This window comes from Solanum pennellii, chromosome 3, assembly GCF_001406875.1.
Source record: "Solanum pennellii chromosome 3, SPENNV200".
NCBI classification, from domain to species: Eukaryota; Viridiplantae; Streptophyta; class Magnoliopsida; order Solanales; family Solanaceae; genus Solanum; species Solanum pennellii.
The window spans coordinates 16,726,665-16,749,673 of NC_028639.1; the positions used below are offsets into that span (position 1 = coordinate 16,726,665).

The 23,009-nt window shown below is 33.3% G+C and overlaps 1 protein-coding gene across 3 annotated transcripts in view; it reads right to left on the bottom strand.

Annotated features, from left to right (window-relative positions):
• Window positions 1–18,345: 18,345 nt before the first annotated feature.
• Window positions 18,346–23,009, bottom strand: part of LOC107014522 (rRNA biogenesis protein RRP5) — a 41,328-nt gene continuing 36,664 nt past the window's right edge. For all 3 annotated transcript variants that reach the window (XM_015214451.2, XM_027915345.1, XM_027915346.1), the window contains 10 exons: window positions 22,331–22,476; window positions 22,069–22,252; window positions 21,611–21,709; window positions 20,847–21,235; window positions 20,563–20,739; window positions 19,840–19,936; window positions 19,599–19,754; window positions 19,283–19,513; window positions 19,116–19,199; window positions 18,346–18,991 (listed from right to left, as the gene is read on the bottom strand). In XM_015214451.2, coding sequence (XP_015069937.1) covers window positions 18,884–18,991; window positions 19,116–19,199; window positions 19,283–19,513; window positions 19,599–19,754; window positions 19,840–19,936; window positions 20,563–20,739; window positions 20,847–21,235; window positions 21,611–21,709; window positions 22,069–22,252; window positions 22,331–22,476 — 1,671 coding nt within the window. In that variant the 3' untranslated portion in view covers window positions 18,346–18,883. The remainder of the gene's footprint in view (window positions 18,992–19,115; window positions 19,200–19,282; window positions 19,514–19,598; window positions 19,755–19,839; window positions 19,937–20,562; window positions 20,740–20,846; window positions 21,236–21,610; window positions 21,710–22,068; window positions 22,253–22,330; window positions 22,477–23,009) is intronic.

Here is a 23,009-nt window from a genome sequence, read left to right on the forward strand (position 1 = left end):
CAACTTGCGAACTTGACGATCTAAAATATGAACCGGAATCTCTTCATAGGATAAGCTATCATTAATCCCAACATTCTCAGTTGGTACAATCAATGAAGGATCATCCATGAATTTTTCAACATATAAATGTGAAACACTGGATGAACTGCTACTAACTCCTGGGGTAGCTCCAACTCATAAGCTACACTGCCAATTCTCTTTGAAATTCTATAAGGACCAATATATCGGGACTAAGTTTCCCCTTATTACCAAGCCTCATAACACCATTCATAGGTAAAAGTTTTTAGATATACCCAATGATCCACCTCAAACACCAATGGCCTTCTCCTCACATCTTTGTAGGACTTCTGACAACTCTACACCATTTTCAATCTCTCTTGGATCACCTCCACCTTCTCCATGGCTTGATGAACTAAATTTGGTCCTATCAACCTTGCTTCACCCACTTTGAACCACCCAATAGGAGATCTGCATCTTCTCCTATAAAGAGCTTCATATGGAGCCATTTGGATGCTCGAATGGTAGTTATTGTTGTAAGTGAACTCGATGAGAGTTAGGTGATCATCCCAATTCCCCTTGAAATCAATCACACAAGCTCTTAACATATATTCTAAGGTCTGGATAGTACGCTTCGTTTGTCCATCCGTCTGAGGATGAAAAGCAGTGCTTAAGTTCACCTTTGAACCCAAACCTTTCTGGAAAGACTTCCAGAATGTGCACTGAATTGTGCACCTCTATCTGAAATAATTGAGACTGGGACTCCATGAAGTCTCACCACCTTCTAAATGTATAACTTTGCATAATCCTCTGTTGAATGAGTGGTCTTTACTAGCAAGAAGTGAGCTGATTTTGTTATTCTATCGACAATCACCCAAATCAAATCATTCTGTGTACGAGACCTTGGCATCCCTATGACGAAGTCCATGTTAATCATCTTCCACTTCCATTCCGGAAGTTCTATATTATGAGCCAACCCTACAGGCCTTTGGTGTTCCACTTTCACTTGTTGGCAATTTGGGCATTTGGCAACAAATTCACCAATGCCCTTCTTCATGCCTTCCCACCAATATACTTCTCTCAAATCGCCGTACATCTTTGTAAGACTTGGATGAATGGAATATCTGGAGATGTGAGCTTCCTCCATGATCCACTCTTAGAGACCATCCATCGTAGGTACACACAACCTACCTTGATACTTCAGCACACAATATCGCCCTTGTTCAAAAGCCAAAACTCTTTGCTTATAAACATTTGCCTTCAAGTCAAGCGAAATGGGGTCTTGGTCTTTCTTCTCTCACTTCTAACACTAGTGATGACTCATCTCCATTAGTAACAACTGTCCCTCCTTCTGTGAACATCTTTTGCTAGTTATATCTTCTCTTTCTCAATGTGGGCGGTACTAACCATAGATAACCTGCTTAAGGCATCAGAAACCACATTAGCCTTATCTGGTTGTTAAAGAATGCTCATGTAATAATCCTTGAGTAATTCTAACCACCTCTTCTGTCTGAGATTGAGTTCTTTCTGGGTGACCACAGATTGTAAGATCTTGTGGTCAGTGAATATGTCAACATGAACACCATACAGGTAGTGACGCCATAATTTAAAGGCAAAAACTACAGCAGCCAACTCCAAATCATGGGTTGGATAATTCTTCTCATGAACCTTTAACTGTCTTGAGGCATTAGCTATAGCTTTGCCATTCTGCATTGATACATAACCCAAACAAACTCTAGGTGCATCACAATACATCACAAAACCTTGAGTACCCTCCGGTAAAGTCAAAACTGGGGTAGTAGTCAACCTCTTCTTTAATTCTTGAAAGTTTTTCTCACAAGCTTCAGACCATTGAAACTTGATTGTTTTCTAAGTTAACATCATCAAAGGAGACAAAATGGATGAGAAACCTTCTACAAACCTTCTATAATAGCCAGCCAAACCCAAGAAACTCGTAATATCCGTTGGATATGTAGGTCTAGGCAAATTCTGCACTGCCTCAATTTTCTAGGTATTGACTATAATACCATCACTGGAAACTATCTGACACAAAGAATGCCACAAACTCAAGCCAAAACTCACACTTGGAGAACTTGGTATGGAACTCTCTATCCTTCAAAGTCTGAAGAACTATTTTGAGATAACGAGAACGATCTTCTTCATTCCTTGAATAGATTAGTATGTCATCAATGAAGATGATAACAAACATATCCAAATAAGGTTTGGAGACTCTATTCATAAGATCCATGGATTTCGTTGGTGCATTTGTCAAACCAATGGATATGACTAAAAACTCATAATGTCCATATTTGGTTCTGAAAGTTGTCTTTGGAATATCACATTCACTTACTCTTAAATGATTGTAGCCTAATCTGAGGTCAATTTTTGATAAACAACAAGCACCCTGAAGCTAATAAAAAAGATCATCAATCCTTGGAGAGGATATTTATTCTTGATGGTCACCTTGTTCAGTTGGCGGTAATCTATACATATCCTAAGGAAACCATCTTTCTTTCTCACAAACAAAATCGAAGCTCCCCAAGGTGAGTAACTTGGTCGAATAAAGCCTTTCTCTATAAGGTCTTTCAACTGCTCTTTTAACTCTTTCAACTCTACTGGTGTCATTCTATATGGCGGAATAGAGATAGAATGAGTATCTGGAAAAATATCTATACCGATATTTATCTCTCTCAGGAGGGACTCTGGGAAGATCATCTAGAAGGACTTCAGGAAACTCTTTTACTACAGGAACTGACTGAATAGGAGGTATCTCAACACTAGAGTCATTAACTCGAACTAAGTGATAGACACACCCTCTAGAAACTAACTTCCTTGCCTTAATATACGAAATAAATTGACCCTTAGTCACTTCTGAACTGCTTTTCCACTCTAAGACTAGCTCATTTGGAAACTGAAACTTCACTACTCGAGTTCTATAATCGACGAAGGCATAACATGCATGAAGCCAACCCATACCAAGAATGACGTCAAAGTCTACCATGTCTAACTCAATTAAATCAGCCATTGTACTCTTGTGATTGACGGATATAGGACAATCATGATAAACTCTTTCTGCTAGAATGGATTCACCAACAGGTGTGGAAACACTGAAGGTTTCACTAAGTTGCTCAAGAATGATGCCATGGCAACATATGGAGTTACAAAAGATAAACTCGCTCTTGGGTCTATTAATGAATAAATAGTATAGTCAACTTGAACCATACGAGCAATAACGTCAGGAAAATTCTCATGTTCTTGGCGATTGTTGAGAGCATACAAGCGGTTTGTTCCTCCGCCAGCACCATAAGTAGCTCCCCTAGGTGAACCCTGTCTGGTGGAGCAATTAATGAAGATTGTGCTCAGTTGCCCCAGTTACCACCACCTTGCTTGTTCTTTGGACTCTCCCTCATGAAATGCCCGGTCCGACCACACTTGAAGCTAACCATGGAGCCTTCACGACAAACACCGGAGTGATTTCTACCACACTTGGTGCAGGCAGGAGGCTTATTACCTCCATGCGCTACACTATCCAGTGAATATGCAGGCTTAGCTCGGGAGTTCTAACCATGATGCTCAACTCTTTCTCTGAGCGAAAGTGCACTAGTAGATGATGATGAAGCCCCTTCTGTTTCTGAAACTGTGGCCGATTCGAACCACCTTTCTGGTGCCCACTCTCATTCCCAGTCTTGGATTTCTTGAATTTGTACTGTTCTCTGTCCCTCAGCTTTTCCTCCTCTACCTGCTGTATATAGACAATTAACCTCGAAATTTTCATGTCTCCAATAATCATTGCATCCTGACCCTCTTTGCTTGAAGCACGACCTGAGCAAACAATGAATAAGCTTATGCTACTTCTCATATCCTTAACCATCTCCAGAGCATAACAAGATAGTTGGGTGAATCTCAACCCATACTCATGCACACTAAGTGAGTCCTTCATAAGGGTGAGGAACTCACGTACCTTGGCCTCTTTCAGTTCTTAGGGAAAGAAACGCCCCAAGAAAGCTTCTTCAAAGCAAGCCTAATTCAGAGGTGGTGCATTCTCATCTATGCCCTCCTTCCACTGGTCGTACCAAGTCCTAGCCACATTCTTAAGTTGGTATGAAACCAGTTCGACTCTCTCAACGCCAATGACATGCATCACATCAATACTTTCTTCAACTCTTCCACAAAATTTTCCGGATCCTCAGTATTTCTTGAACTAGAAAAACTTGGGGGATTCATCCTCAAGAATTCCTGAATTCTCGAAGTGTCGGCCCCTTCTTGTAAATCTCCCCTCTGTTGACCAACCTGGTTAGTCACAACTTGACCCATTATCGTAATTGCCTCTCTGAACTCAACTTAGTAACCTCTCTTTGTGTTTGCACTTCAGGTGCATTAGGTAGTTCTTATTCCTAGGGTTCAATGTTCCTCCTAGCTGGACGACCTCTTGCTACTCTTCGTGAAGGCATGGTTATCTGAAATACGCACAAGCACGAATTAGAAGGAACTTTTCAGAGATAAAACTCTAATGCACGAAAAGGAATATGAAAGAAGTCAGGAATTTCCTAAATGTTGCAGTCTCCTAATTATAGATGTGGTGCGCTTCTCACCAATAACTAGAACCCTACATACACCACTTTATAGGCTCCCTAGGACTCTTGAACCTTGTACTCTGATACCAAGTTTGTCACGCCCTGAGCCTACACCCTGGGTGGGACTGGCACTCGGTGGTCATTGCTGGCCTCAAGCGAACCCTTGGCCTAGCTTACTTAACTCATTGGAAGAAAACAATCACACTTGTAATGATAAAAGAACTTATCTCAACTGCATAACAAAATAACATGGAATGTTTTAAAAATTCAAACATTCAACTTGGCCAAAATGGAAACCCAAGTCTTTAGCGTAATAATGAAAATATAAAGACTATCGAAGTACTAACTGTCTATGAAGCCGCTAAACTGACTGAGATGAATGTTGGGACAAACCCCACAACATCCTATTGAACTAACTAGAAAGTAATAAAAGATGTCCTCCAGAGTGCAAGGAGGCTCACCAACTGACTCTGGAGTGCTCAACTGGATTAACGATGTGCTGGATGTCGATCCTCGTTAATATGTTTGCATAATAATATTGATGCAGGTCAACTGGCATCAGTACATTGAATGTACGAGTGTGCGAGTTGGAAAGCTAGTACAACATATGATAGAAAGAGATTCTAAAAGGAACACTTACCTTGACTCTTCTCAACTCATGAATACTTACTAAACTCATTTCATTATAAAGCAGATTTAAACATGTGTAGTTTAAAGAGAAGTTGTTTATAAACATGCTATAAACTATGTGTATGCGTGTAAAGATAGAAGAAACTCTGAGATGTATATAAAAATACAATGAACTTATGTATATATAAAAACATAATAACTGCTATGGGAGTTTCTCTAACCGACAATCATCACATAAGAGCTATAGTGATGATACAACTATCTACCTCATGCTTTCAGTGCATCCTATACCTGGCCAATGGTATAAGATCTGAACTGTCTAATGGATCCAGTAGTCTAGTCTGAAAGAGTTCATCTAAAAAGTATGAGCTTTTTCTACCCATGGTGGCTACATGGTTTATTGGGGCTGTGAGTTGTCTGAACTCTCCCCATATCGGTGCTCAATACTAATCCCAAAAATATGCTTGCTCTTATGTTTTAAAACATACTGATTTTGTGGTTTTGAGATTAGTGCTCAAAATACTTAGCTCAAAGCTATCTTGGAAGTCATAGTTTTTTTTTTGCTTGCTTCTTTTAGAAAGATATAGCTCTTTTGTGAAAACTTTCCCTAAGGATCCTTGGAAATCAAAGTTTCCTTACTATTTAAATGTTAAAATATTTTAGTCTCTTTGGTAATACTTAGTCCTCTTATAACTTTGAAGAAAAGAACATCAACTTCACTCTTTACTGATCTCAAAACTTAAGTCTTAAAACAAAGTTAAAATGTTTGTAAAAGACTTATGAAAACTTGAAATGACTCCTCTTATTCGACTCTTAATTTCTCTTAACTTTAATTCTTAACTCTTTTTGACTTGACTCTTAACTGATCCTTGAATTGAATTATGGATTCAAGGAATTAGATTCGTATTTGGAAAGATCTCATGATGTTTACGGATGATTCTAGATAGCTAAACATGAGAAAAATCTAAAAACCAAAATTTATGGTTGTGTCCGCGACGAGGAGGCATAATTTATTTTGGTTCTAAAAGCGTCTTTTGAGGCAGACACCTCTTGTAAGTTCTGCAGCGCGGAGCTGAAATTTCAAAATTGCATGTTGGACGCGCGACGCGGGACCAAGTCCCAGTTCTGCCCGTCAAATTCTCTTCTTCTTTTTTCTTCCACAATTCACCCAAACTCGGTTTTTTTTCTTAAATCTCTTTAGATACAAATACCCAGCAAATATACCTAAGAACCTAACCCGAAATGACCTCATAATGCGACATAATGAATTTAGAAACTTCACAACGCAGGCAATTCAAGAACAAGACATGAATTCAAGAAAAGAGTATCAAGATATCAATATTATAATGATTTTAGGACGAATCCAAACTGAAGTAACATGCTTGACACGTGGGAGAACGATCCCAACGTTATGAGAGCCTCACATATCTATCTGAAGCAAGTTCCTTAGCGAAAACACCAGCGTTCCTGGTTGAAATTGATGATTTTGCCCTTTTTCCCTTCTTCTTTTATCTCCTCCTTTCTCCTTAGCCCTAGCGTAAAAATGCTAATTTTTCTAAAACTGACCAAGTTCAGTCTTGACCCATATTAAACTCCTAAAAATGGAATAAAATAATAGGGTAGCTAAATGGACAAAATACCTTTAAAATCTCGGATTGGACATGTTCTTAATTCAACAATCCACCTTCTGATAGGAATATCTCCCTCATACGACGTCGAAAATATGCAAATTTTGTGGCCTTGGAAAGATCTCTTCAAGGGATTTCTAACCATACTTACCCTAACTCATGTTGAGCTAGAAGTTATGACCGTTTGAGAATGACCAAAAACTCACTTTTATACTTAAAAAATTTTCAAAATTTTTCCTATTCTTTCCAAAAATAACTATTCTTAACTTCTTTGTTTAATCCTAGCTATATCGGATTATGAGATGTTACAATATAAACAAAGCATAAACATTTTATTGTTGTTAAAGGGGTTTCAAACCCTTGAGCCTCAACTTAAACATTAATTTTGTTGCTAATTGTACAATTAGCTATTTTGTTCAATGAGGGACAAAGGTAATATATAATGCATTGTCACACACATGCACACACGTGCGTGCACGTACACACTCCTACGCATGTTGGAACACACGCACACAGAGTCTTTTGCTAGTTGCACAATTAGCCAATTCTTTCAATGAGGGGCTAAGGTAATATATAATGGATTTGTCACACCCATATACGCACGTGCACGCACACAGACTCTTTTGATAGTCACACAATTAGTCATTCTTTTCAATAAGGGGAAAAATTAATATATAATAGATTCATCACACACATGCACATACGTACACACAGAGAGTAAAGTATATACATATATCAGATATAGTTATTTAACTATCCATAGTTAACTGAGAAACGCTTGCGCGCGCACAGGAAGAGAGAGAAAAGTGTATACATCTATCAAAGATAGTTATTTGACTGTCCATAGTTAACTAAGAAAAATTTCATTTTTTTCACTAAAATTTTCTAAATTTATATGAATAATGTATACAAGCTATATCTTTCACAAATTAAAACAAACAATGAATACATAGATACCAAAGTTTTCTCCATGATTAAATGAAACTTGAGGGGTGTTAACGTCAGTAAAAGACTTTCGAGAATTCATAGAGAGAAAAATTATTTTCGTTGTTGTTCAACTAAAGATATTTGTTGAGAGAGAAAAAATGTCCTTTGAATTGTAGGATTTTATCATTTGAGTTTGGTGTGTAAGTTACAGTTTGATCAAATTTCTTATTTAGATTTTCTAAATGTAAAGTTTTTAATGTTTGCACAAATAGTCTCCTATATTATTGATATTTAATTTGTGCCCCTATACGATTTGTTCTTCAAAATTAAAGTCGTATGAAAATGTAAATTTTTAAAGTTTGCACAAATAGTCTCCTATATTATTGATATTAATTTTTGCCCCTGTGGTTTGTTCTTAAAAAATATAGTCATACCAAAATTAAGTGTAATAGATTATTGATATGTTTAAGCTATTGCATGAGATTTTTATCAGTTTATAATCACATGTTATCTTTTACCCAACAAAGTTGTAGTTCATATACTTGTAAACGATTTTTAATTTATTCAATCAGGCATGATTCATTAAGGAAAAAAAAACAATAACCCGTTATCACATATAAAGGGACGTGTAATAATATGAAAGAATAATAACAAAGTTGAGATCTCATAAACAAAGCATAAAACATTTAGTTTTGCCAAGGGTTTCAAACCCTTGGCGCTTCAACTTAAACATTAAGTATGTTGCTAGTTACACAATTAATCATTTTGTTCAATGAAGGGCAAAGGTAATATATAATGGAGTCACACACACGCACACTATCAAACATGCACAAACAAGTACACACTCGAATGCCCGCGTACACACATAGTCTTTTGCTAGTTACACATTTAACCATTTTGTTCTATGAGAGGTAAGGGTAATATATAATTGATTTGTCACAGTCACACATGCACGCATCCATGCACATGCACACACAAAGCGAAAAATGTATACATAAATCAAAGATAGTTATTTGACTTTGCAGAGTTAACTGAGAAAAATTTCTTCTTTTTTTTTGCAATAAAGTTTTAAATATTTATATAAATAACTAATGCAAGCTAAATCTTTCACAAATTAAAAGAAACAATGAAGATATAGATACCAAAGTTTTCTCCATAATTTAATGAAATCTGAGGGTGTTAACATCAATAAAAGGTTTTCGAGAATTCAAAGAGAGAAAATTTATTTTTTTTGTTATTCAACTAAAGATATTTGTTGAGAGAGGAAAAATGTTTGTGAATTGTAGGATTTTATCATTTGAGTTAAGTATTTATGTTATAGTTTGACCAAATTTTTTATTAGATTTTCTAAATGTAAATTTTTTAATGTTAGCACAAAAAGTCTCCTATATTATTGATATTTAGTTTGTGTCCCTACGATTTGTTCTTCAAAAATATAGTCATAAGAAAATTAAGTGTAATAGAATATTGATACGTTTAGGTTATTGCATGAGATTTTTATTAATGAGTTTATAATTACATGTTTCTCTTACACCCAGCAAAGTTTTAATTCATATACTTGTAAATGATTTTCAATTTATTCAATCAAGTATGATTCATCCAGGAAAAAATAACACTATCATGTTATCACATATATAGGGGCGGTGTAATAATATGAAAGAAAAATAAAATAATTTAGATCTCACAAATAAAGAATAAAAATTTTAGTGTTGTCAAGGGGTTTCAAACCCTTGGCGCCTCAACTTATACATTAACTTTGTTGCTAGTTGCACAATTATTCATTTTGTTCAATGAGGAGCAAAGATAATATATAATGAATTTGTCACACACATGCACGCGCACACATGCACATACGCGTGGGCACGTAGACACTCACACACATGCGCGCACGTAGAGTCTTGTGCTAGTTACACAATTAACCATTTTTTCAATGAGGGGCAAATGTAATATATAATGGATTTGTCACGCTTCCACACACATAGAGCGAAAAGTGTATACATTAATCAAAGATAGTTATTTGGTTGTCCATAGTTAACTGAGAAACTTGTACACACAGAGAAAAGTGTATATATAAATCAAAGATAGTTATTTGAGTATCCATAGTTAACTGAGAAAAGCTTCGTTTTTTCAATAAAGTTTTTTAAATTTATATGAATAATTTTTATACAAGCTAAATCTTTTACAAATCAAAATAAACAATGAAAATATTGATACCAAAGTATTCTCCATGATTGAATGAAATTTGTGGGGTGTCAAGATCAATAAAAGACTTTTGAGAATTCATATAGAGAAAATTCATTTTCATTGTTGTTCAACTAAAGGTATTTGTTGAGAGAGGAAAAACTTTTGTGAATTGTAGGATTTTATCAATTGAGTTTAGTGTTTTAAGTTAGGGGCGGACCCACATGCACCCGAGAGGGTGCAGCTGATAACTTTTTTAGCAAATGTCATATATATATATATATATATATATATATAGATAGATAGATAGATAGATAGATAGAAAAATAGATAGATAGATAGATAGATAGTTGATAAAATGAGTATATATTTAAATGTGCATCCTAACAAACAAAAGTTGTTGTTGATGTACTGGTTGAATGCGCCAAGTTGCTGCGCAACCGCGCGAGATTGATTTCCGGTGAAGGCAATATTTTTTAACTTTAAAGTCAGTCTTTTCTCTTAAAAAAACTTTTTGAAAGTTTGCTTTTATCATAACACATTTTTTCACCTCATCTGGTCTCACTCCTTTCTTAACCACCCTTTCGTTCCTTTCTTAATTGAACGTAAAAACAAACAAAAGCCCTAGCAAAATTCTGAACAAAATATAAGACTAATCTTTCCTAGCACAATTCTAAACAAAATATAATACTACTAGAAAATCTACAACTTATAAGTATTCTTCACTGCATAATTGAAATCCTACTCCTATTATCTCAACGTAAATTGGTAACTACTTCTTTATAAGCATTTTCTTTTTTGGAATAATTTGTTGTTGATTCTTCTAATTTGAGATGGATAATTTTTTGACGATTCTTTCGACCATGTGCTAGTTTTAGAGACAATTCTTCGCATTTTATAGATGAGTTTTATTTGCAGCCACTTAAACCAAATCCTGGAGAATGAATATCCATTGATAAATATACCCCTCGAATACGAGATGATGTGAGAAGATACTATATTCAGCAAGGGTCTCACCACTCCTAGCCTTACCCTTGAGCCACTCTTAATAGTGTCCCCCTATCTTCAAATTCTGAGTTCGTTTTCTGTTTAAGGTACAGTTTGACCAAATTTGTTATTTAAATTTTCTAAATGTATATTTTTTAAGTTTGCACAAATAGTCACCTATATTACAGATATTTAATTTGTGCCCCTACGGTTTTTTCTTTAGAAATATAGATATACGGAAATTAAGTGTAATAGAATATTGATATGTTTAGGTAATTACATGAGGTTATTGTCAATAAGTTTATAATCACAAGTTTATCTTACACCCAACAAAGATGTAGTTTATATACTTGTAATTCATTCAATCAAAGCATGATTCATCCAGGGAAAAATAACAACATCGTGTTATCACATATATAGAGGTGGTGTAATAATATGAAAGAAAAATAAAAGAGTTGAGATCTCACAGACAAAGCATAAAAAATTAAGTGTTGCCAAAGGGTTTCAAACCTTGGCGCCTCAACTTAAACAATAAGTCTTTCGCTAGTTGCAGAATTAACCATTTTGTTCAATGAGGGGCAAAGGTAATATATAATGGATTTTTCACACGCACACACAAAGAGAAAAGTGTATACATAAATCAAAGATAGTTATATGAATATCCATAGTTAACTGAGAAACGCGCGCGCACACACGGTGAAAACTGTATACATCAATCAAACATAGTTATTTAATAGTCCATATATAACTGAGAAAAGTTCCTTTCTTGCAATAAAATATTAAAATTTATATGAATAATGTATACAAGCTAAATCTTTCAAAAATTAAAACAAACAATGAAGACATAGATACCAAAGATCTCTCCATGATTTAATGAAATTTGAGGGGTGTTATCATCATTAAAAGACTTCCGATGATTAATGCGAGAAAATTTGTTTTCGCTATTGTTCAACTGTAGATATTTGTTGAGATAAAAAGCAAGTTTTGTGAATTGTAGGATTTTAATTTGAGTTTAGTGTTAAAGTTACAGTTTTACCAAAATTTTTATTGAGATTTTCTAAATGTTAAATTTTTTAAAGTTTGCACAAGTTATCTCTTATATTACTGATATTTAATTTGTGCCCTACTATTTGTTCTTCAAAAATATAGTCATACGGAAATTAAATATACTAGAATATTGATATGTGTAGGTTATTGCATGAAATTATTATCAATGAGTTTATAATCACATGTTTATCTTACACCCAGTAAAGATGTAGTTCATATACTTGTAAACGATTTTTAATTTATTCAATCAAGCATAATTCATCTCGGAAAAATTAACAACATCGTGTTATCACATATATAGGGTGGTGTAATTATATGAAAAATTATTCGTCAAAAGCTAATACAATAAAAGATGAAAGATATAAATAATTTCATGTAGTAATTATATGGATTCATAATATTATAACTAAAGAATGTTAAAAGGTGTAAATAACGTTTGCAATAATTCGTAACAACTAAGAAAATTTATAATGTTATAAGTAGAGGATTAATTTGCAATAGATGTATTTCTAATAATTTTTATACTTAGATAAATCAATATGACTTTTAATTAATGTTACTATTTTTTCACATAGTTATTACATTTTGGTTTAATGTAAGGACAAAATAAAAACATTTATTTCATATTACTGAATATAAATTTTATATTGTAATTGATAAATTTTCAAATGATTGATATATATTCGCATAGTTTCATTCTTGAGAAGTTAAATAATTTTGAAAAAAGGTGCTCAGAAGCATATATTTACATCACAAGAAAAATTGTTAACAATAACAAATGAATTCAGATTACATCATGTTAACTTCATATATTGAAACATTACATACTAATGTATATATTAAGAAAACAAATAATTATTATATCAACAAAATTATTTTTCTCAAGTACTCGAGGTTATAGAATGTACCCTCTTAGGATCATTCGATTTACTTTATCAGAATAGTGGTACCCCATATTCCGCTAAACTTCGAACTCACTCAGGGACAATAAATCATACAAAAAATTTTAAAATGCAAGAAGTAGGAGATTAAAAAAAAATTTGGTTGAAAAATAAGAGAAAGTCGCTCAATTTATAGTCAACAAAGGGCAAATGAACAAATGTTTTTCGTGTCTTATTTGAAATGTCATGACCTTCCGAGAAGTCACAACCTTTTGGAAAAGTCACAACATATTGAAAAAGCACAAATCACCGAAAAATCGCAAATCTTTGAAAAAAGTCACAACTTATTGGAAAAGTCATAACTCATCGAAAAAGTGACATTTTCGAGAAGTCACAACCCTTTGAAAAAGTCACAATTTATTGAAAAAGTCACAACTCTTTGAAAAAATCAAAGCTCGTCGAAAAATCACAACCCTTTGAAAAAAGTTTCAACTTATCGGAAAAGTTACAACTCATCAAAAAAGTCACAACTAAGTTAGGGATATTATAGTAATTTAACATTCAAAGACTTCATGCTTTTAAGGTAACTAATTTTTTGACTCATGTGTTGCACGCTATTACCATTTCCGAAAATATATGTTATAGTAAAAAGTATTTCTTATTCAAGCGAAGATTTTGAATAATGAGCTTAGTAAAAAATAATATTGCAAATTCTTTTGTGAATGTTTGACTTCGATCGTCATACATATCTCTTATTCACGCAAATCTATGAAAATGGTCAATGAAAAATTTTATTAGTTAAAGGCAATAATGTATATATTTATTTCAATTTGATGAGTTTCAATTATGTAATTAGTCTTATCTCGCTAATATTACCTTAAAGCCAATTTTGTTTTGTATTTTTCTTGTCATCTAACCAGATGTGTTTTGCATGTGTATTCCACGTTAAATTTTTTAGATGTCATATGAACATGTGAAAAGAACAACTACATTTTATATATTCACATATTTTCACAGTTTCTTTTGTAAAAAAATAAAATCTGGAATATTTTAAAATAATATATTTTGATGTTAGAAGATCTTGTTAACTTGATAATACATTTGTGACATGTATAATACTTTAATTTAAATACAAATACCTACCCAAATATAAATATATATATTTGCATTAACAAAAATATTTATCTCATAAAATTAACTATTAAATAAATAATAAAAATTAAACTAATACAAACTTCAACTGGTGTTATTACAAGTCATATAAGATTTTCTTCATCTAAAATATTGAAATACTAGAAATAGTAAATAAGTAAAACAAAAGGGCAATGTTTATATTGTTGTTTCCAACAAATTTTAAACATATGGAAAATAAATAAACCATACAAATAAAATATGAAGAAACATGATTTTATTAATCAAGATAGATTGGGGATACAATTATGTTGATCCCTTGATTCTATTCTCTTAAGATTTATACATGATTCGAGGGCCGTTAGTGGCGTATTTCTCGAACTAGGATGATTTAGATTTGACCTCTCTATATGAATAATCCATCAATTTGCGGAGTATTCTAGATCTTGATCTCTTTATGAAATTTCCGAGATGCCTTTTAAGGGAATTTAGTACCCTTTATATATGCATAAACTAGGGTTTAGGATTGAGTAGCCTCCAAGAATCCTTATTTAAGTTGAACACAATTTGTAGAGTCTAACTCAAATTGAACGCATCTTGTAGAGTCCCACAAAATTTCAATGTCTACAAATGCCCCTGCTTCAAGGCTTGATGGAGTGTAGACTTGTGAAACTCAAAGACGAGGCTTGAAGTACTCATTCTTCCATCTTTGCAGCTTCAGATTTTCAGATTTGATTTAAAGGAGATAGATGAAGGACAGATTTGGTCCCACTGGGCGTGCCAATTTGTTTCCAACAAATTTTAAACATATGGAAAATAAATAAACCATACAAATAAAATATGAAGAAACATGATTTTATTAATCAAGATAGATTGACGGTACAATTCTGTTGATCCCTTGATTCTACTCTCTTAAGATTTATCCATGATACGAGGGCCGTTAGTGGCGTATTTCTCGAACTAGGATGATTTAGATTTGACCTCTTTATATGAATAATCCATCAATTTGCGGAGTATTCTAGATCTTTATCTCTTTATGAAATTTCCTAGATGCATTTTAAGGGAATTTAGTACCCTTTATATATGCATAAACTAGGGTTTAGGGTTGAGTAGCCTCCAAGAATCTTTATCTAAGTTGAACACAATTTGTAGAGTCCCAACTCGAATTGAACGCATCTTGTAGAGTCCCACAAAATTTTGATGTCTACAATTGTAATAACAAGCAAACTTCGTGGGAGTTTAAATCACATAAACATTGATGAATAATGTCATTCTTTTGTCTTGAGCATTAAAAACAAATTGTGACAATTCTCTATATTTCGAAAAAAAGATATACAAAAGCATATATCTTCATCTTAAGAGAAATTGTTGACAAAAATAAATGAATTTAGACTACATCATGTTAACTTCATATATTGAAACATTACATACTAATGTATAGATTAAGCAAAAAAAATAATTATTATATCATCATAATTATTTTCCTCAAGTACTCAAAGTTATGGAATATTATACTCTCTTAGAATAGAATGACTTACTTCATCAGAATAGTGGTACCTCATAGTCCGCTAAACTTCGAACTCACTCAACAACAATAAATCACACAAAAAAATTTAAAATGCAAGAAGAAAAGTAGAAGATTAAAAATATTGTGGTTGAAAAATGAGAGGAAGTCCCTCTATTTATAGATAACAAAGGGTAGTAAAAACAAATGTTTTTTGAGTCTTATCTTAAAAGTCATGACCTTTTCAAGATGTCACAACCCTTTGAAAAAATTTACAACTTATTGAAAAAGTCACGACTCTTTGGAAAAGTCACAACTTATTGAATAAGAGCCTGTTTGGCTCAGCTTAAAAGCTGATCAAACTGACTTAAAAGCTGGTTTTTGACTTATTTAGCTGTTTGGCAATACTCAAAATAACTTATTTTAAGTTTAAAAAAAACTTATTTTAAGCCAAAAGTTAAAAGCTGGGGTAGGGGTGCTTTTTTTTTTTGTGCTTATAAGCTGTTTTAAGTTAACCACATTTTTACCTTTTTGCCCTTAATATTTTTATACAATCTCCAAATTACCCACATAACCCTAACATTTGTATTTATTTTAGTTTTTCCACTTTTATGTTAGTAAAGTGTTCTCATTTTGATATTTGTATTTGAATCAAACAACTTATTTTTGAAATATGAATTAATATTCCTCTTATAAGTAATTTGTTGATAAAGAAGTATGTGGATGATAGACAATTACTATTACTAATGAATGAAAATAAAATAAATCTTAAATCTTTCAAGTGATCTATTCAAATTATATATTATTAAAATGTAAAATAAGTTGCACATATAAATTAAATAAAAATTTATATTCCTCTTATAAATAATTTGTGATAATAAAGAAATATGTGAATGATAGACAATTATTATTACCTATGGATGAAACTAAAATAAATCTTAAATCGTTCTTTGATCTATCCAAATTATATATCTTTAAAATCTATAATAAGTTTATATTCTTCTTATAAATAATTTGTGATGAGAAAGAAATATGTGAATGATAGCAAAATATAATTATTTATGGCTGTAAAATATAAATTAATTAACTTTTATTATGTTAACAGCTTTTAAGGGTATTTCAGACATTTTGATTTAAAAAGCTGTTTATCAGCACTTATTTGCCAAACACATCAACAATTTTTTTTTAACTTCAGCACTTTTATCCAAACGCATAACTGCTTATTTTAAAAATAAGTTTCATCACTTTCAAAAGTACTTTTTTAAAGCTGCTTTTATTAAGCCCATCCAAACGGGCCCTAAGTCACAAATCTTCGGAAAAGTCACAACTCATCGAAAAAGTACAATCCTTCAGAAAAAATCACAACTTATCAAAAAAATCACAACCTAAGTTAGGGATATTATAGTAATTTAGCATTCAAGTTAGGAGTTCATGTTTTTAAGGTAATACAGAAAATAGATAGATAAATAAATAAATATCATATATCATATATATACATATATAAAAGAAAACCTTAGACCTGCCTATGTGGCGCCACCACAAACCAGAATTTCCTTTTAAATTTATTTATTTCCAAAACTAGTCTTCCCCTTTCATGAAAAATTGTGACTTTTATGAAAAGTTGTGAATTTAATGAAGAGTTGTGACTTTTACAAAAAGTTGTGACTTTTATGAAGAGTTACGACTTTAATGAAGAGTTGCGACTTTCATAAAAAGTTGCGACTTTTATGAAAAGTTGCGACATTAACGAATAGTTGCAACTTCTATGAAAAGTTGTTACTTTTATGAATGGTTATGACCTTTCGAAGAGTTGCAATTTTTTTAAATAGTTGTAACATTTTCCATAGGCACAATACATATTTGTGTACTAGCCCTTTGTTGTCTATAAATAGAGGGATTTCCTCTCATTTTAAAACAAGAAAATTCTAAACCTCTTTTTCTTCACAACTAATTTTTTGTGTACTTTGTTCTTGTTGGGTGGCTCACAAACGTCGTTGCTTATGTTACAAATCTTGGTATATTTTTTACAGTCATTAATTTATACTTATGTTATTAAGGATAAATGATAAAATGTAATAAATTTCATTTTCCTTTACATTATTAATGTTTATTACCACGTAATCTAGTATGTAAAATAATAGTGTCTTAGTTTTAATAACGGATAGATTTAGAATATTATTTTATAAATTCTCTAATATTAAATTCCTGCACGAAGCTCGGGTAATTTTACTAGTATATATATATATATATATATATATATATATACACACACACTAGTAACCAAGGTCACTGGCTGCTGTGACACCCCATCCGTTTACATAGGTTCCTTCTAAAGTGAAAATGTAGTCATATTTAAGGTCTAATGTTTGTTATAATGGAAAGTTCCTCTTTTTATTCAATAGGTAGAAGAATAACAATTTTATTTTTTTTTTAAGAATGACTATTTTGAACTCTCTATAATACATCAACGGCATAGTTGACTTAATAGATGATATACTTATACCTTATAAACCAATTCTAATACGTTAAGACATAGTTGACCTAATAGATTAAATAAAAATATTTTTAAATCATTTCTAATAGGTTAAAGTACATTTTTTAACCTTTTCCATTTTTTCCAGTCGTGTATGGAGAATGATTAGAACTGTTTCAAGTCCTAATTTGAAGATGAGACATCTAGCTTGTTCAGATTAAAAGTTATCAAAACATTAGGAACGTTTTGCTTTTATCAACACAGGAAATAACAAATAAGGCTTCTCCTTTAGATATGTACTCCCACAAACTTCTTTTTTTACACATCAATCAAAAGGGCATTCAATAGTTAATTGCCATTTCAAGACCTAACATAGATAATCATATACACAAACAGAAAACTCCCACTTCTCTTGCTGTTAACCAAAAGAGTCTTATCAGCCTTCACTTATAGAAACAGTAAAATAGCATGGAGATGACCTACCGACGCAAGAAAATTTATAGCGTAAATAATGACTTCATTATCATTTTACTAAAACTCGTATTCATGCACACAAGCACCTCCACTATATCATGTCTCTCTGCATCAAAATGAGATGCCCTTTACACCACAGTTTCTCCAAAAAATTACTCTTTTATATAAGTTACAAAATTGAAGTGACTTCGGAAATCCACATGCTTCTCTGCTCTCTAGCATGTTTCAAAACTTGTACTTCAATCTCCTAACTGCTCTTTTCAATCACTTAACTGTCGTCCAACAAGAGACGGTGGTTGTAGTGCTCTTTTGTACGTCCAAGCAGCAGACATTTTCAACCTCAAGGCAATCTCTGAATTGGACACAGTAACATGCAATGATCTGTTCTCCAGCACTATGGAGGACTCTGGAACCATGTCAAGAGTAGCTCCATGACTGCTGAATTTAATTCAAGTAAGACTGCTCTCAACATATTCCATTGCTTTCCTTTTCACAGCCTCCATTCGTTCATCATCACCATGCATCTTTTCGTACTCAAGATACTTCTTAAAGAGGAACTGCACTCCAGACATCACAAACCATTAGAAAGGGATAGGGCACCACCATCTTAAAACAAGAAGAAAACCAATTGAAAGAAACATCTTAGCAATTATTCCAGGGTCTTGAAAATATAATAATCACCTTCATCTTTTTGGGTGGAAGGCTGAGAGTAATTGCCCTCTCAAATAAGGCACGGATCACATCTGCATCTCCCAGACGAATCTCCTGTTCATTTGGTTTAGTTTTGAGTCATGTACAATAAAAAAGATTTTCTTCGCACACACATAGAGTGCAGTTTAATACAGTACCTGATCAAGATATACGCTCCACAGATCAGTTCTCTTCGGATATTCACGAAGCATCTTCTCAAACAAGGAGCGACCCCTGTCAGGAACTCCACACTTGAACTCTAGAATAGCTGTCTGTGTGATAAAGTTAATATGTTTGTGCACAGGAAGACTTAGCAAAGCACGATTCACCACTGACTGGACTCCATCTTGTTTTTGTTTCAATAGCCACTGAGTCCGCCTAAGCCAAACCTAAAAGCAAAGGACAACAAGAGTTGGCAATAGCTAAATAGAAATCAGCCAAAGTATTTCCAAAACCACTCTTAGGTGTCAGTACCTTGCACGAATGCTTGAACTTCTTAACCATCTTGTTAAGAAGTTCATCTGTGAGTTTGTGTTGCTCAGTCCTCTCATACATTCCTAACAAGGCCAAATGCACTTTTTTGGGATCACAATACTGCAATGCTCTTTGGAATACTTTTGCAACAGCTTCCTGGATCGTAATCAATAATGTGGGATTCAGAAGCAAATACTTAAACCGTAAATAAAAATAGCTCTACATTATTGTTTTGCTGTACCTCTGGGGGATTTCCATACTCGTTTTCTAAATTGAAGTAGGCAACCCAAACATTCAGCTTTTCTAACTCTTCTCGCACGTTTATTGTCCTCAAAGCCCTAGAGAAAAGAACCAATAAACAATTAACAGGTTATACATAATTTTCCATCACATTATACAACTCATAGTACCTAAGAACACAACTGCACAAAAAAATCATCACTTCCATGGCCAAGTATGAGTTGTGCATTTGACTTTGCACCTCATGTGATTATTTTAATTGTTCCATGTAAGGAATCCTTAGGAGCAAAAGTGTTATACTTAAAAAAAAAATATAGATCACAAATATCTTCTGAGGCACTTAAATGTAATGGCACACCTGCCCAAGATAGTTTTTCCCAAAATGTGATCATTAGATTGACAGTGAAAGGGGCGCAACCCTAACAGAAGGAACTCCTTTTTTTTGGAGAGTTTACGGTCCAGTTAATATATTGACTATTCTATCAAATAGAAGTTTGAATCACAAGAAGCAGACTTCACAAGGAGCATACATAGTTTAGAAGAGCTGAGAACAACTAAAAGTAATAGCTTCACATCCAAGAGCTTAAATACCAATATGACCAAAGGTTTATCGAAGGATAAAATTCCAGCTACATCCTTATACTACCAAAGATATTTGCTTGTTTAAACTCTTCATTTGCCAGAAATAGAATTCACGGTAGAATATATAACTTCGAAAGATTACCGTTCTGCAATCGATCGTGCCTTCTCAACATCAGCCAAAGACAGCACAAATGCCATGTATTTTATCCAGACAAAGCTGCTATTTGGGGAACTTCTAACTAATTTCTCAAACTCATCTTCATCCCTTGGAATATCTTTTTCCAGTAATCTTTCCTCAGCAGCTCTAATTTCTTGTTCCCTGCTTAAAAAGATTGCATCACATGAACACAGTTATGATATGGACAACATTGCGCTCTGTGAATTAGTAAACCGGAAGAACAGGTAAGAAAGAAAAATAAACGGTACCTCAATCTTTTAGCTTTTTTTGCTACATGTTTCTGGTTCTTGTCATCTGAAGTACCGAAATTGGTAGTAGCACCACCTGAGTTTTGATTAACTACATCACCCATATCCAAATTTTCTGTATCATCAAGTGGGACCTCCAGTGGTAGTATGGATGCACGAGATTCAACTTCAGCAAGGAACAGGTCCTTCCCATCAACAGATTCATCATCAAGATCCTCCCGGCCTTGAGAGCTACTCTCGCGTGATGAAGTTGATTGAATACCAATGGAAAGAGCATCTCCATTCACTGCATGACCAGAACTCGGCCTTGCATATGTTTCACCACTTGTAGCATCATTAATATATGAATTCTTCATCCCTAGTGAAATTCGATGTCTTTCCTTATCCACCTGAGAAAAGGTTGAAGAAAATGTGTTTGAAATGGAACAGATCCTGATGGCAGAAATGACGCAAGCTATACAGCCCGTAGTCATCACTCATGCAATTCTCAAAAAGCTAGATTAGCACTTGTAATGATTTAGGAGGAAGAGCAATAAAATAATTTGACATGCAAAATCAAGTATCGACTTCTAGAATTCACGTATATAACATGGTCTAACATTGTTAATTTTGTCCAAAACGAGGAGAACGAAGAGCAAACAAAGCATATAAATAAACTTCGTTACATCAATCTCCCTTTTCCTGCTGGCATGATAAACTTTCATGTATTTCAAAATATTTGTCTACACTACCAAATAGGAGTGTCATACAGAACAAGCATTTACCTTCAAAATCTTTGCCGTCACTCTATCCCCAGCTTTGTGTCTAGAGTCAATATTGTCGACATGATCGTCAGAGATTTCTGATACATGGCACAACCCAACCTAGAAAATGAAGCTGGAATCATCAGCATACATGTAAAACACAGCTTTCTGCTAGGAACTATAGCTTATCAATATTGCAAATTGATGAGAAAAATACATTCATGATTAGTATCAGAACATTCTTCAAGAATAGGGAAATTTCTTATAGCTGAAGAAAATACAAAGCAGAAAAAAGATGCAGCTATCAGTAAAGAGTCAAGAAATTCATTACAGCTGATGAAATTACAATAACGTAAAAAGATGTAGACTGATTTATTAATAATAAAGTGAGTTGGATCTATGTTTCAAAAGTAGTAATGTGGTCCCTTAGGTCATAACTTATTTTCAAGTCAAAACTACTTGAAGTGACTCTTACATACCAAGTTTGTGTGATCAACTGTGATAAACAATCCATATGGTTCAACTCGCTTGACTCTACCAGATATGACATCACCAACAGTCAAATTACTTAGAGCATCTCTATCAGACTTGGGAGCACCAACTGCACTTGATGTCCTTAGAGTGATTTCAACTCGCTTAGACAAGGGCTCCACGGAAACCACCCTGTAGTACAGAAACTTAGTATACGAGAACATGAGGATTGAGACAGTTAAACAATTTATTCATAGTGAGAAAACTTACCTTCCAATGACAAGTTTACCAACAGGGAATCCTTTCTCTATATTTTCCACATAGCCATCAGACAAGTTTGACAGGAGAACTTTCGCATCAACTTTGCGCGAAAGTATTACGAAACATCCTTTCGGTGATACATTTTTCACATAAGCCTAAAGTAAAAAATGGAAAAGGAACCTCCATGATTACACTTGATTGGCAGAAGAAGGAAATCAATCATAATTGCAGATGCAGTGACATAGAAAGACTAAACTACTAAAATGATTTTACCAATGAGTTTAAGTATACAATCAGTCTATATCATGTTTTTTTCTTTTTGCTTTCTATCTAGAATGTTTTTAATGATAAAGGACGAATAAACAAGAGTTTTTAATGCATATGTAAGAATGAAGGATGCTGAAAGATTTCATTAGAATTCCCTATGATATGTCTATATACTGATTAATACAACAACTAATATCCGATTTAATATATCTTCTATATTTTATATTTATATTATATTAAAAAAAGACACATGATTGTGACTTTTCTGAAGTGTTGTGACTTCCCCAAAAGTTGTGACTTTTCCAAAGACGTGTGACTTTTCTAAAGGCTTATGACTTTTCTGATAAGGCACAATACCATATTCATATTACCATTTGTTGCCTATATATAGAGGGGTTTCTCTCATTTTTAAACTACAAAT